The sequence below is a fragment of the Sycon ciliatum genome, chromosome 5 (assembly GCF_964019385.1).
Source record: "Sycon ciliatum chromosome 5, ocSycCili1.1, whole genome shotgun sequence".
Classification (NCBI taxonomy): Eukaryota; Metazoa; Porifera; class Calcarea; order Leucosolenida; family Sycettidae; genus Sycon; species Sycon ciliatum.
The window spans coordinates 19,259,186-19,271,865 of NC_088647.1; the positions used below are offsets into that span (position 1 = coordinate 19,259,186).

The window sequence follows — 12,680 nt, forward strand, 5'->3', positions numbered from 1 at the left end:
TCCTCCGGAATGCCGGATGAAACAAACTGCTTGTTCAGTGTGTCTGCAATCGCCTTCACATCGTGCTGGCGGTTGCCATTGGAGTCCGTCAGGTACTGGATTGGCGCGCGGTAGGTCCCGCGGCACTGGTTGCGAATGAATTGGTGGAGTGATGGGCGATCGGGGGAGGAGAGTGTTGCAGAAAGAGAGTTTAGAAAGGAGCGGTGTGAGGTACGAGAAAGGTGCTTGACGAAGTTGCGTTGAACTCGGTAAGCCTCCCGGTTAACCGGCGTTGGGAATTTCTTGTAGATGCTGAAAAGATCACGCTTGCGCTTCACTTCAGATACGAGGGACCGTGTCACCCATGGGGGACTAGATGTCGAGGATGTTGGGTTGGAATGTTTCCGGTTGTTGTGGCCGATAGCAAAGTTAGAGAGGTGCTGTTGGAACCCTCGTTCAAGGACGGCTGCAAAGTGATCTACCGCGGCGTCAACAGTTGGAGAGCCTTCTGGTTGCAGAAACGACCAGTCGTGGCAGGAGAAATCAGCGTTCATAGAGTCCCAGCACTGAGAGGGAACTCGACGGAAGCGATATGGGAACGGTTTGCGAGAAGGAAGTGGCAGGTCTGGGTCCGAGGGCAATGAGACGGCGAACTGGCATGAAACCATGAGATGGTCCGAGGAGCCAAGAGCGCAAGCTGTGTGAACGTCCGTCGCCAGCAGGGGTTGGTTTGTGAAGACAAGGTCTAGACATGACTGTGTTCCGGAAGATGTTGTGTGCGTTGGACTCTGCACCAGCTGATCCAAACCGAAGCAGGTAAGGGTGCGAAAAAGTGCCGCCCCAGCAGGACACGTTAAATCCGATGGGCACCACCGTTTGTGCTTACTGTTGAAGTCCCCAGCCATTATGACATGGTACGATGACATGGGAACGGTTACCAAAGCACTAGCTAGCATATCACAGAAGTGGTCTATTTCCGTGGTTTTGACTGAGGGCGGACGGTAGGTACAGCAGACGAGGATGGGTGTCGGGGAGCCTAAGATTGGGTGAAGCTCAACCCATACGGATTCACAGGTCGGACGAGCAAGGTCGTCGCGAACTTGGACTCTTCCGAAGCGATTTTGCCGGACAAGAATCGCAACTCCACCATATCCTCTGGTTGCCGTACCGGATTTGTTATCATGAGATGGTCGGTCGCGACGAAATGTGGTATAACCGGAGATGGTGAGCGCTATGCTTGGATTTAGCCATGTTTCATTTAGACAGATGACATCAGGTTTGTTGAAATCAGCAATGACAGACAGTTCGGCAGATTTGTTAACGATTGAGCGGCAATTTACGGAAAGCAAGGTCAGTTTACCCTGGCAAGGGGGAAAGTAGGGCCGAGCCAGTGGATTCAGCTGTGGTCGCGCCATCATGCTGAGCCTGAGGAGAGGACGTTGTTTGCCTGGTTGGCATTGCTGGTGTCAAAACTGTCCGCGGCAAAACGCCAGGGCCTAACCGTGTGCGAAAGAGCATCCGGCCAGAACCCTTTGTCACCGACTGTGTTCTCATCAGCTGCCTCGACGGTCACCCGTGCGTAGGCAGTTCTGAAGTGCTTGGATGCAAATATGACACCTTCCTGAATCTGCACTCCTCGGGCAGAGCACCATTCAGCAATTGATGATGCGGAGCAGTGTGGCTGCACGTTGCCAACGTAAAACACTTTGCGTTTGGCCCGGGGTGATGCCGTGAGGTCTACTGCCGGCTCGCTATCACGAGCCGGCTTGGTGTAGCGGGATGTTTCCTCCCGCCTTGTTATGCTTTGAGCTAGCTGGGACTGACTACTAGTATCTGCCGCGTGCCTTTGTCTCTGGGCGGCTCGAGTGCGTCTGCCCTGGTGTTCCTGCCATTCATGTACTTGTTGTTCAGTATCGGTGGACCTACGGGATCATCCAGGCCTGCTGCGGGGCTGGAGCTACGACTTGTAGTAGTGCTGGACCTACGGGATGCATGCACGCCTGCTGCGGGGCTGGAACTACGACTTGTAGTAGTGTTGGGTTGTTGCACACGCGTTTCTCCTGGCAGTTCTAGGTTTAATGTACTGCTGTTATGTGTTATCACGTTGTCTTTCCTTCCTTTCTCCTTTGTTCATTTCTCGCTTTGATTGTTAAAATTCACACTTGTAAATTTCACTGTTGTTGCTCTTAGTGTTATTTCTCTAACTTAGATTTTCTATAATAGTTCAATTTTTGTTTCAGTGTCCTTTAGTACAACAATAATAATAATAATAATTTTTCCTAACGATGTGAACGGTTGCACTTTCTGAGCTCTGATGAGCAGAGCTTCCTTAGCGTTGCTCAATGGCTCGTCCGCTCAGAAAATTGAACGTTTTGTTCATTGTAATACTTATTTCAATAATGGATGGAAATGGGGGTCAGGGGGCCCGGAGAAAGCGCTGGTCGGAGGAGGAAGTGAGAGTGTTGGCTGAGTGCTACGCAATTGCGACGCCTGGAGGTGTCCAGTCTCGTGGGTACATGAGACGGATGCACGATGCTTGGTGTGGCAGGGGCCTGGAGAGACAGGTAAGCGAGGTAAATTTGGCCAACCAGTTGCGAGAAATTCGGAAGAGCGGACGACTCTCCTCCGCCGATGTCGAGGCCATTCGTCAGCAGTGCACGGCAGAAGAACCAGCAAGGACGGAAACCTGTCCAGAGGCGTCTCGGGATGTGCTATGTGAGGAAGCCATGGTGACTGGAGCGCTAGGCGACCGTGGCCTGGCGGGGTGCTGCGGTGGTGCTGTTGCTTCTGCTACTACTAGTACTGATACTACTAGTGCTACTACAGCTAGTACAGTTGCTGCTGCTGCTGGTCCGACTACTGCTGCTGACATGACACCGCATGGCCAGGCTGTGTGCGCTTGTGCACGTGGAAGCAGTTCACCCCACGGTACGTGTATATGTGAGTTACCTAGTACTAGTGATGACAGTGATGATGTGGCGTGTGGTGTTGAACCCAATCTACCGACTGTAGAAAACGCCACCAACACTGATGCTGAGCAGTACAACCTGGAAGATGAGCTGCTGCCCAAGGAGATTAGTGATGTAACGGAGGGGTTAGAGAAGAGGTATCGTGTAGAGGTCGTGGCCGACATGGCACAGCGACAATGCCTCCCTAATCCAACAAAAAAGCATGTACAAAATAAATTATTATACAGTGTTACCGCCATGGTCAACTCTCAGCTCAGGCTTGTGTGTCGCCGGCTATTTCCTGATGGTGAGGCGTCGCTCCATGAGATCAATTGCCTCGTGTATGCTGGTGCTTGCGTTTGCATATCGACTATCCAAGGCAGTCAGAATCATCCGACTGGCAATGCCAAGCAAAACGGAAGTGACAAGGACCATCCGCCGCAGTGGCAGATCCGATTGACAAAGGAAATCGATCAACTCCGCTCGGATGTTTCCCGACTCACCAGCATGCTACGATATCCATCGGAGAAACATCATGACTTCTGGAGGAGATATGAAGTTGAAGTCGGAAACACAGACGAGTTGGAAATGAAGCTACAGGGAAAGAAAGATCGACTTCTTGCGCTAGCAGCCAGGATGCGTCGATACCGGGAAAATGAAAAGGCCAAAAAAGCCAACAAAATGTTCCAAACGAATGAGCGTGCTTTCTACCGGACGCTTCGGGAGCCTGCACACTCTGTTAGTGGTGCTTCAAATCGATTGGAGACGCCGCAATTTCCAGAGGCGGGTGAAGCCACCGAATTCTAGAGTGATCTTCTGTCTACACCTGCGCCGTTCACCGCTGGTGAGTGGTATGTAAGGCAAGCAGAATATTATGAAGAACACGTCCCTGTGCAGAGTAGCGCAGTTATCACCCAGGACATCCTGGCTGACTGCCTGCGCAAACTGGCCTTGTGGAGGGCTCCGGGCCATGACAAGTTGCATGGGTACTGGTGGAAGAGGCTGAAAAGCCTGCACTCTTACCTTCGGAGAGCCTTCCAGAGGGTGATAGATGGCCACAGTGACATTCCGGGATGGTTGACGTCTGGCGCTACTACTCTCCTTCCTAAGACTTCTCCACCTTCGGCAATGCCCAAAGATTATAGACCAATTACGTGTCTTCCGATACAGTACAAGCTCTTTACCGCCGCCATATCGAAGATTATGTGGCAGCACATCAATCAACATGAAATACTTGCAACGGAGCAGCGCGGTTGTGCAGCAGCTGGTCTTGGTTGCAAGGAGCACCTGATGGTGGATAAGATGATTCTGGAGGATGCCCATACGAAAGGGCGAAATCTGGTCATGGCATACCTGGACTTCAAAAAAGCATTTGATAGTGTGTCGCATGAATGGATTCTACATGCTTTGACGATGTATCGATTCCACCCGTCTTTGGTCACAACTATTGCTCGTAGCATGCAGAACTGGAGAACGACAATGCACATATGCGACCAGGGAAGATGCAGGGTCACTACCGGCAACATTTCAATAAGAAGAGGCATATTTCAAGGTGACACATTATCCCCGTTACTGTTTTGCCTGGCGCTAAACCCAATCAGTTTTGAGCTCAACCGATTGCCTTTGGGATACAGAGTCAGCTGCAGAGACGCCGAGTTGTCTATCAATCACTCTTGGTACATGGACGACAGTAAACTCTATGGGAAAACTACAAAGGATGTGACTACCCTCGTGTCTACCGTGTGTGGCGTTGGTGATGACTTCGGCATGAATCTCAACCCGGCCAAGTGTGCCGTGCTGCACGTCAGGAGAGGAAAACCAGATGAAGGATGCTCTATCCAGGTTGGCGATGAGACCATTGCAGAGTCGCTACGACTCAATGAAACATACAAGTACCTTGGAGTAGTGCAAGCAGCCATGATACCTCACCCGCAGCTCAAGACGCAACTCACTGCAGAATACAAAAAGAGATTGTATTTGCTTCTTAACAGTGGATTGAATGCGCGAAACATGATCAAGGCCATCAATACGTATGCTCTGCCGGTTATGACATAATATATTATAGTTATGGAATCGTAAATTGGACCGAGGCTGAAATCAAGACCACAGATCGAGTGACAAGATCAGCCTTGACTGCGTCTGGATTTCACCACCCCAAAGCCTCAGTCAACAGGCTCTACATGAAGAGGGGAGATGGAGGCCGGGCTTGGTCTCTTGTGAGGATATGCACGGCCGGAGCATGTGTGGCCTGGCCCGCTACATGAGTACCAGCCCAATAGACAGAATAAGCCTGCTTTATCAGTATCATCAACAAAAACCTAGAACAAAAAGCCACTCAATAACTTCAAAGGCCGCTAAGTTCCTGTCGAGTTTGGATCTGCCAGCAGCTGGACCAGCTTTACCCAATAAGCATACCATTAAACAAGCGTGCGCTGAGCGAAAATCCAAAACACTTTCCACTATGCCGCTGCATGGGAGATATTGGAGCCGATTGGAGGAGAATCGCCTAGATAAGGAGCTTACCTTCATGTGGTTGAAATCAAGGACACTGAAACCTTCAACTGAAGGCATGATTATGGCAGCACAAGACCAATCCCTCAAAACGAAAAATTACCAATACGCCATAATGAAGTCAATTGCTCGAACTGATGCCAATTGCAGGCTTTGCAAGGGCAGCTTAGAAACAATTGACCACATTGTCAGTGCCTGCCCAGTTCTTGCTCGGACCAGTTACATTGAACGACATAACCGGATAGTAAAGTATGTGCACTTCGAAATGTGTAAAGCACGAGATCTACCTACTGGTGCTTCACGATTCGACCACCAGCTCAAGGCATTGGTCAAGAGTGATCAGTATCGCCTCTACTGGGAGTATTCGGTCCCAACTGACCTGAAACTATCAGCAAACAGGCCCGATCTGCTCCTTGTTGATGACAAGGAGCGCATCGCCTACATTATAGACATCAGCGTTCCTGGTGAGAACAACATCAATAAGAAAATGGCTGAAAAGCGCTCGAAATATTATGATTTGAAGCGGGAGATTTCGAGGATTTGGTCCCTCAACCAGGTTGACGTGGTCCCTGTGGTTGTCGGTGCCCTGGGAGGCTTGGTGGGGGAGACTCCTCAATGCCTTCGGACTGTGCAGGGAGGAGACCTGGCTATTGTGCAACAGGAGGCTATACAAGGTTCGATTAAAATACTGAGAACTATCCTTAACATGTAGATGCACCTCTGCTGCGTTTGCATGTTCAATAGCTAAGAGACTTGAATAACGACTGATAAAGACTGATATTTCCTTTGTTACTACTCCCTTCATTGGTTGATGTATTTTGCCTGTCGCTGCAAATTCTATATTATTGTTTTGATGTTGGAGTTCGGATTGAGTTTCTTTCCTTTCTTCCTCTTCCTTCAACTAGTTCTTGTCCCTTTGGTTTTTAGGTTTTATTTATTTATTTGTTTTTGTTTTTGTTTTTTCACTTTCTTTTTTGCTGTCCCACCCATGGAAATATTTCCCAGTGGGTCTGGCTTATCGCCTTCGAAAGAAGTGAATAAAGGAGAAATAATAATAATAATAAGAAGAAGAAGAAAGGGTTTGCTCCCCACACCGGAGCTCGCGCTATTCCGCCGACTTTACTTGACACTTGACTGACTCACGACTGCCATCCAGAGCACACGAAAAGTCCATCGAACCTTCGACTCGGCAAACCTGCAAGAAAGCACCACTCCCTGCTCAATACACAGTGTTTCGGGGAATTCACCCTTTCTTACAAGTCTTACAAATAATTTCAAAATTTTGAAGGACGCTTCACGCAGCTTCATTATACTTGAATTGTTTGCAGGCAACCTGCCTACACTCAAGAGAGCACTGCATTTCACACAAATCCATTGGTATCGTTACGACTCGGGCCGGGCTTTGTTCCGTCGGCTGGCAAAGCCAACCAGAGAGTTATGCAAGACGTCGAGGTGGGCGTCGAAAGAATGGCGTACTCTCTTCGCTGGTGGAGGCAGTCCTCGGAACAGCAGCCATCTATGGCTGACGGAGGTCCCGCCAAATTTGAACCCAAGATCTGGCACCTGAAGGCACATGGTTTCCAGCAGGGCCCTAAACTGTCCAAGGACGAAGAGTACAGCCTGGCGAGCTTCAAGCGCGAAGCAATGGCCCTGTACAAAAACTCGCGAGTGCCGCAGCCGAACCTGTCTCACTCTGATCGTGAGCAGCTCATGAAGGTCGGCAAGGACGAGTCAGTCATCATAAAAAAATCTGATAAAAGCAACAAATTTGTAGCAATGAAAATGACCACTTACCTGAAGAAGGCAGAATCCCTGTTGTCGGACGAGTCCCGGTTTGAGAAAGTTGAGCTTACTATCGACCAGTGGGAGGAGGAGACCCGAAAGATACTCCGCCGAGTTTGCGAGGGATCCTTGGAAAAGGATTTATACACAGCCGTGATGCCGGGTGACAACAGCTTCCCTGAAATGTACGGTCTTCCAAAAGACCACAAGTCCAATATTCCTCTCAGACCAGTCGTTGCGGCCTGCGGCAGCCCAGTTACAAACATCTCCATAGTCCTCGAACGCATCCTCAATCAATGTCTCCAGTTCGTGCCAGCACACCTGGAGAACACTGTTGAAGCACTCCAGTGTATGAGGAGCGCGTTTCTCAACCTCAAGGCCCCGCCCGGCACCATCATTGTGACTATGGATGTGGTGGCCCTTTACCCTAGCATCCCGATTAACGATGGCATTGCAGCAGTCATGAGAGTCCTCCGACAACACGAGGGCAGCATCGATCTGTTCGGTTTCCGAATTGGGCAGGTCAAGGAGCTCCTCGCACATGTGCTGAGCTCCAACTACTTCCGGTTTGGAGCGCAGGTGTACCACCAGAAGGATGGTGTGGCTATGGGCAATAACCTAGCGCCCCCCTTTGCCATCCTGTACATGCATGACCTAGAGAGTTCGCTCTTGCGTAGTGCACCTGCCAGCCCAGTTCTGTACAAGCGCTACATCGATGATGTTTTCATTGTGTGGAACCTCGGTCCGGAACTTCTGCAGAGTTTCCTAGATCACTTCAATAATGCCGATCCTAATATTAAATTCACTCACCAATCCACGGAGTTGACTGGCTCAATCAATTTCATGGACACAACCGTCCATGTCTCACCAGATGGATCTATATCCTATGAACTATACCGCAAGCCATGTCACAGTGGACTGGTATCAGACTACAACTCGTCAGTTCCCAACCAGCAAAAGAAAGCAATTGCTTCCTCTGAGTTCCTGCGTGCGTCCGCCTATCCTCCGATGCCGACACCCTAAAAAGAAGTGAAGAAAAAGTAACCAACATCCTAAAATTCAACAACTTCCCAGAGTCAGTTATAGTCTCGGCACGTGAACGAGCTGTGCGCCCCCGACGTGTCAGAGTGCAGAATGAATACCGTGTCACCCTCAACCTACCGTTTCACACCGAGTATATCCACAACAAAATTCATAAATTACTCCGGAAGTACAAGATAAATGCCCAGCTGATTTACAGGAACCGCCGTCTAAGTTCTATGATTTGCACGTCTGCCCTCCGCAAACCACCATGCCGCAGGTATGTAGACCCGTCCAGGCCCCGTAAACGGGGGCGGCCCAAAGCTGCTTGTGTCGCCTGCATGTCCGGTTCAGGGGCATGCACGGAGCGAAATGTTGTATACCACCTCGAGTGCAAATGTGGTGATAAATATGTCGGAGAGACGTACCGCAGCCTCGCTACCAGGACAAAAGAACACAACGACGACGCACGCAACACAGTGAGCGGCACCGCGCTGGGTGAGCATTTCGCGGCCAAGCATGCATTTGACCCATTGCCATTGGGAGCAACGGCTTTCTCAGGTATCCGGGTTCTCGGTTCTGAGCGTGACCGCCCCAGGAGGAGGATCCGGGAGGCCATCAATATCAGGGAGCGATCCCCGGAAATTAACAATAACAGTGGCTGGGATCTGCTATAACACCACCTTACTGCGAGTGGCGCGGGGCTCTAGACACCTCACTGGTGGTGTGAGACTGGAACTGGGCTGTTATCACTGCTGTAGCGCAGTATCTACTTTCCTCGCCGTTCGTGCTTGTGTTGTCATGTATATGTAGTAATGCACACCCGCCATGACGCGCTTTGCACTTCTCTACGCGCGCTGTCACTATGTACCGCGCTTTGCTTGCTTGCCTCCTTCTTTTATACTGCTGTTCTTTCCATGTCCACTTCATTCCTGATGATGGTCATAAAGACCGAAACGTTGTAACGATACCAATGGATTTGTGTGAAATGCAGTGCTCTCTTGAGTGTAGGCAGGTTGCCTGCAAACAATTCAAGAATAATAATAATAATAATAATAATTTTTCTTCAGACTTTTCCCGTTTGTCCCTTTCCCTCAAAACCAGTTAATATCTCATGACCTGGGGCTCCCCGCGTGCTAGTCTGTGCGTGAAGTGTGTGGGTACAGTGAGGGCTGCGTCCCCACCGCCTGTGTGGATTCACAGGAAGTGTGAGTTACGAAGTCTGAAGAAAAAGTTGAACGGCCTCTGCTGGGATGACGACTACACCATAGCTCAGTGGTTAGAGCATCGCTGGCTACAAGCGAGGGTCCCAGGTTCGAGTCCTGATGGTGACAGTCAATTTTTTCTTCAGACGTTTCCCGTTTGTCTCTTTCCCTCAAAACCAGTTAATATTTTATGACCTGGGGCTCCCCGCGTGCTAGTTTGTACGTGAAGTGTGTGGGTACAGTGAGGGCTGCGTCCCACCCGCCTGTGTGGATTCACAGGAAATGTGAGTTACGAAGTCTGAAGAAAACGTTGAATGGTCTCTGCTTGGATGACAACTACACCATAGCTCAGTGGTTAGAGCATCGCTGGCTACAAGCGAGGGTCCCTGGTTCGAGTCCTGGTGGTGACAGTCAATTTTTTCTTCAGACTTTTCCCGTTTGTCTCTTTCCCTCGAAACCAGTTAATAATAATAATAATAATAATAATTTGAAAGTAGGACGGAGGCAGAAAATATTACAAAAAAAGTATTGTCTACGCATGCATCTACGCAAGAGTCACCACCAGCCAATTAGGACATGTGTCAAAGTATTGAACGTTTTCGTTCCCTTCTTGTCAAAATACTACAGGGAATGATGGAAATAAGCTAAAAGACTACAACTATAAGGAAAAGAAGTTCAGAAATATATCACTCGTGAGTGGTACTCCGATGATGTATTCTCTGTTTTGTCGCGTGGTAGGTCTTTGTTACATCTTGCCGTGTTGGAAGCTTTGTACATACGTAAGTTAGACCCTGAGCTTTGTGTTCAGAAGGAGAATGTGTTGTCTTTACAGTTGTTTGGCACTGTTCGTCGTGAAGGTGCGAAATAGATCTCTTGATGTTTCTCTCTTTTTCTTGTCACTACGTTTTTGTCACTTATTGGATTTGCATGCTGTTTTCTTGATTCTTCACATCTATTTTTTTTCGTGTCACTTCTACACATAATTGGAGTGATATATTTCTGAACTTCTTTTCCTTATAGTTGTAGTCTTTTAGCTTATTTCCATCATTCCCTGTAGTATTTTGACAAGAAGGGAACGAAAACGTTCAATACTTTGACACATGTCCTAATTGGCTGGTGGTGACTCTTGCGTAGATGCATGCGTAGACAATACTTTTTTTGTAATAATAATAATAATAATGTAGAAGAGAAAAGGACATATGTATACGAGTTAAGAGTAACTCTCCATCACTGTAATATGATACTATATACAGTCAGAAAGTGCAATAACTAGGCACAAAACTGACAGAGTACTGAAACATTCGACGTCCTGACACCTAGCTTCAACACATCTCCATCGTCAAGTAACAATCGACATTCTTTGTTCCGTTGGGACTGTAGCTTTTGCTCGTTTTCGTTGCGCTTGCCTTCCCTCTTCGGTCTTTCCATAACCTTGAACCTTCCAAGTTGGAAGGCTGTCGGTTAGCGCTACGGAGATGTGTTGAAGCTAGGTGTCAGGACGTCGAATGTTTCAGTACTCTGTCAGTTTTGCGCCTAGTTATTGCACTTTCTGACTGTATATAGTATCATATTACAGTGATGGAGAGTTACTCTTAACTCGTATCCATATGTCCTTTTCTCTTCTACATTTTTTTATGGCTCAACATCCGAGTTTCAAATAATAATAATAATAAATGATAATGACTTAGGGCTCCCCGCGTGCTAGAGTGTACGTGAAGTGTGTGGGTACAGTGAGGGCTGCGTCCCACCCGCCTGTGTGGATTCACAGCAAGTGTGAGTTACGAAGTCTGAAAAAAATGTTGAACAGTCTCTGCTGGGATGACGACTACACCATAGCTCAGTGGTTAGAGCATCGCTAGCTACAAGCGAGGGTCCCTGGTTCGAGTTCTGGTGGTGACAGTCAATTTTTTCTTCAGACTTTTTCCATTTGTCTCTTTCCCTCAAACTAGTGAATAATAATAATAATAATTAAAAAGCTTACGTGGAGATAAAAATGTAATCAACGCAATAAATAGAGTAAGCTGCGCACTCAGTACAAACACCATTGGCAAAACTTGTTTTCATGTAAATAACTAAGCTTGTTGTGTAGGCAGAAAATGAATTTGTTTACGTTGAAATTGTTTGTGAATTTAGATCAGTAGTTCTCGTTTGTGGTGCATGGTTACTTTCTAGTGGTGAATTTATCGCATCTGTTGTCACCTGATATCGTTGATTGATGTAATGTTTCTTTCAGCTCTCATTTTCTCACGCTAGTTAGGGTCTAAATTATTGCTTGCATTGTGGGTATATATATTGAGTTAAGAGCTAATTTTGATTTGCCAGTAATCCTCTCATGAGATGGCGACGAAAACGTTTAGGAACAATTTTAGTTATTTACATGAAAACAAGTTTTGGTAATAATAATAATAATAATAAAGGGTTTGCTCCCCACACCGGAGCTTGCGCTATTCCGCCGACTTTACTTGACACTTGACTGACTCACGACTGCCATCCAGAGCACACGAGAAGTCCATCGAACCTTCGACTCGGCAAACCTGCAAGAAAGCACCACTCACTGCTCAATACACAGGGTTTCGGGGGATTCACCCCTCATCAGTTGAGCTCTCACCGTCCAGGAGCGACACTGACTCACGCTGCTATCTGGTGTTAGCCCCATCCCTCACACAAACAAGTCAACAAAGAGGCATCTTTGGATTGAGGAGTGCTGGTTTCGAAACAACTGGTTTGAAGCTCAAAGTAGAGCTGGTGTTAGCTCAGAGCAGAGCTGCTGTTAGCTCAGAGCAGAGCTGCTGTTAGCTCAAAGTAGAGCTGCTGTTAGCTCAAAGTAGAGCTGCGGTTAGCTCAAAGTAGAGCTGCTGTTAGCTCAAAGTAGAGCTGCTGTTAGCTCAAAGTAGAGCTGCTGTTAGCTCAAAGTAGAGCTGCTGTTAGCTCAAGGTAGAGCTGCTGTTAGCTCAAAGTAGAGCTGCTGTTAGCTCAAAGTAGAGCTGCGGTTAGCTCAAAGTAGAGCTGCGGTTAGCTCAAAGTAGAGCTGCTGTTAGCTCAAAGTAGAGCTGCGGTTAGCTCAAAGTAGAGCTGCTGTTAGCTCAAAGTAGAGCTGCTGTTAGCTCAAAGTAGAGCTGCTGTTAGCTCAAAGTAGAGCTGCTGTTAGCTCAACGTAGAGCTGCAATGCTAAATGGATGTAATATAGCGCAAGGCAGAGCCGCAGCAAATAGCTAGATAACACCAGTTGTGAGAG

The 12,680-nt window shown here is 48.0% G+C and overlaps 1 protein-coding gene across 1 annotated transcript; it reads left to right on the forward strand.

The window, feature by feature from the left end:
- Positions 1-6,905: 6,905 nt before the first annotated feature.
- LOC135816869 (uncharacterized) lies at positions 6,906-8,243 on the forward strand. Its single transcript, XM_065329972.1, has one exon. It carries the CDS (start codon positions 6,906-6,908, stop codon positions 8,241-8,243), a length of 1,338 nt encoding a protein of 445 aa, XP_065186044.1.
- The last annotated feature ends 4,437 nt before the right edge of the window (positions 8,244-12,680 follow it).

What these genes read in the sequence shown, in the direction of transcription:
- LOC135816869 (XM_065329972.1), top strand. Translation starts at nt 6,906, where the DNA reads ATGGCGTACTCTCTTCGCTGGTGGAGGCAGTCCTCGGAACAGCAGCCA.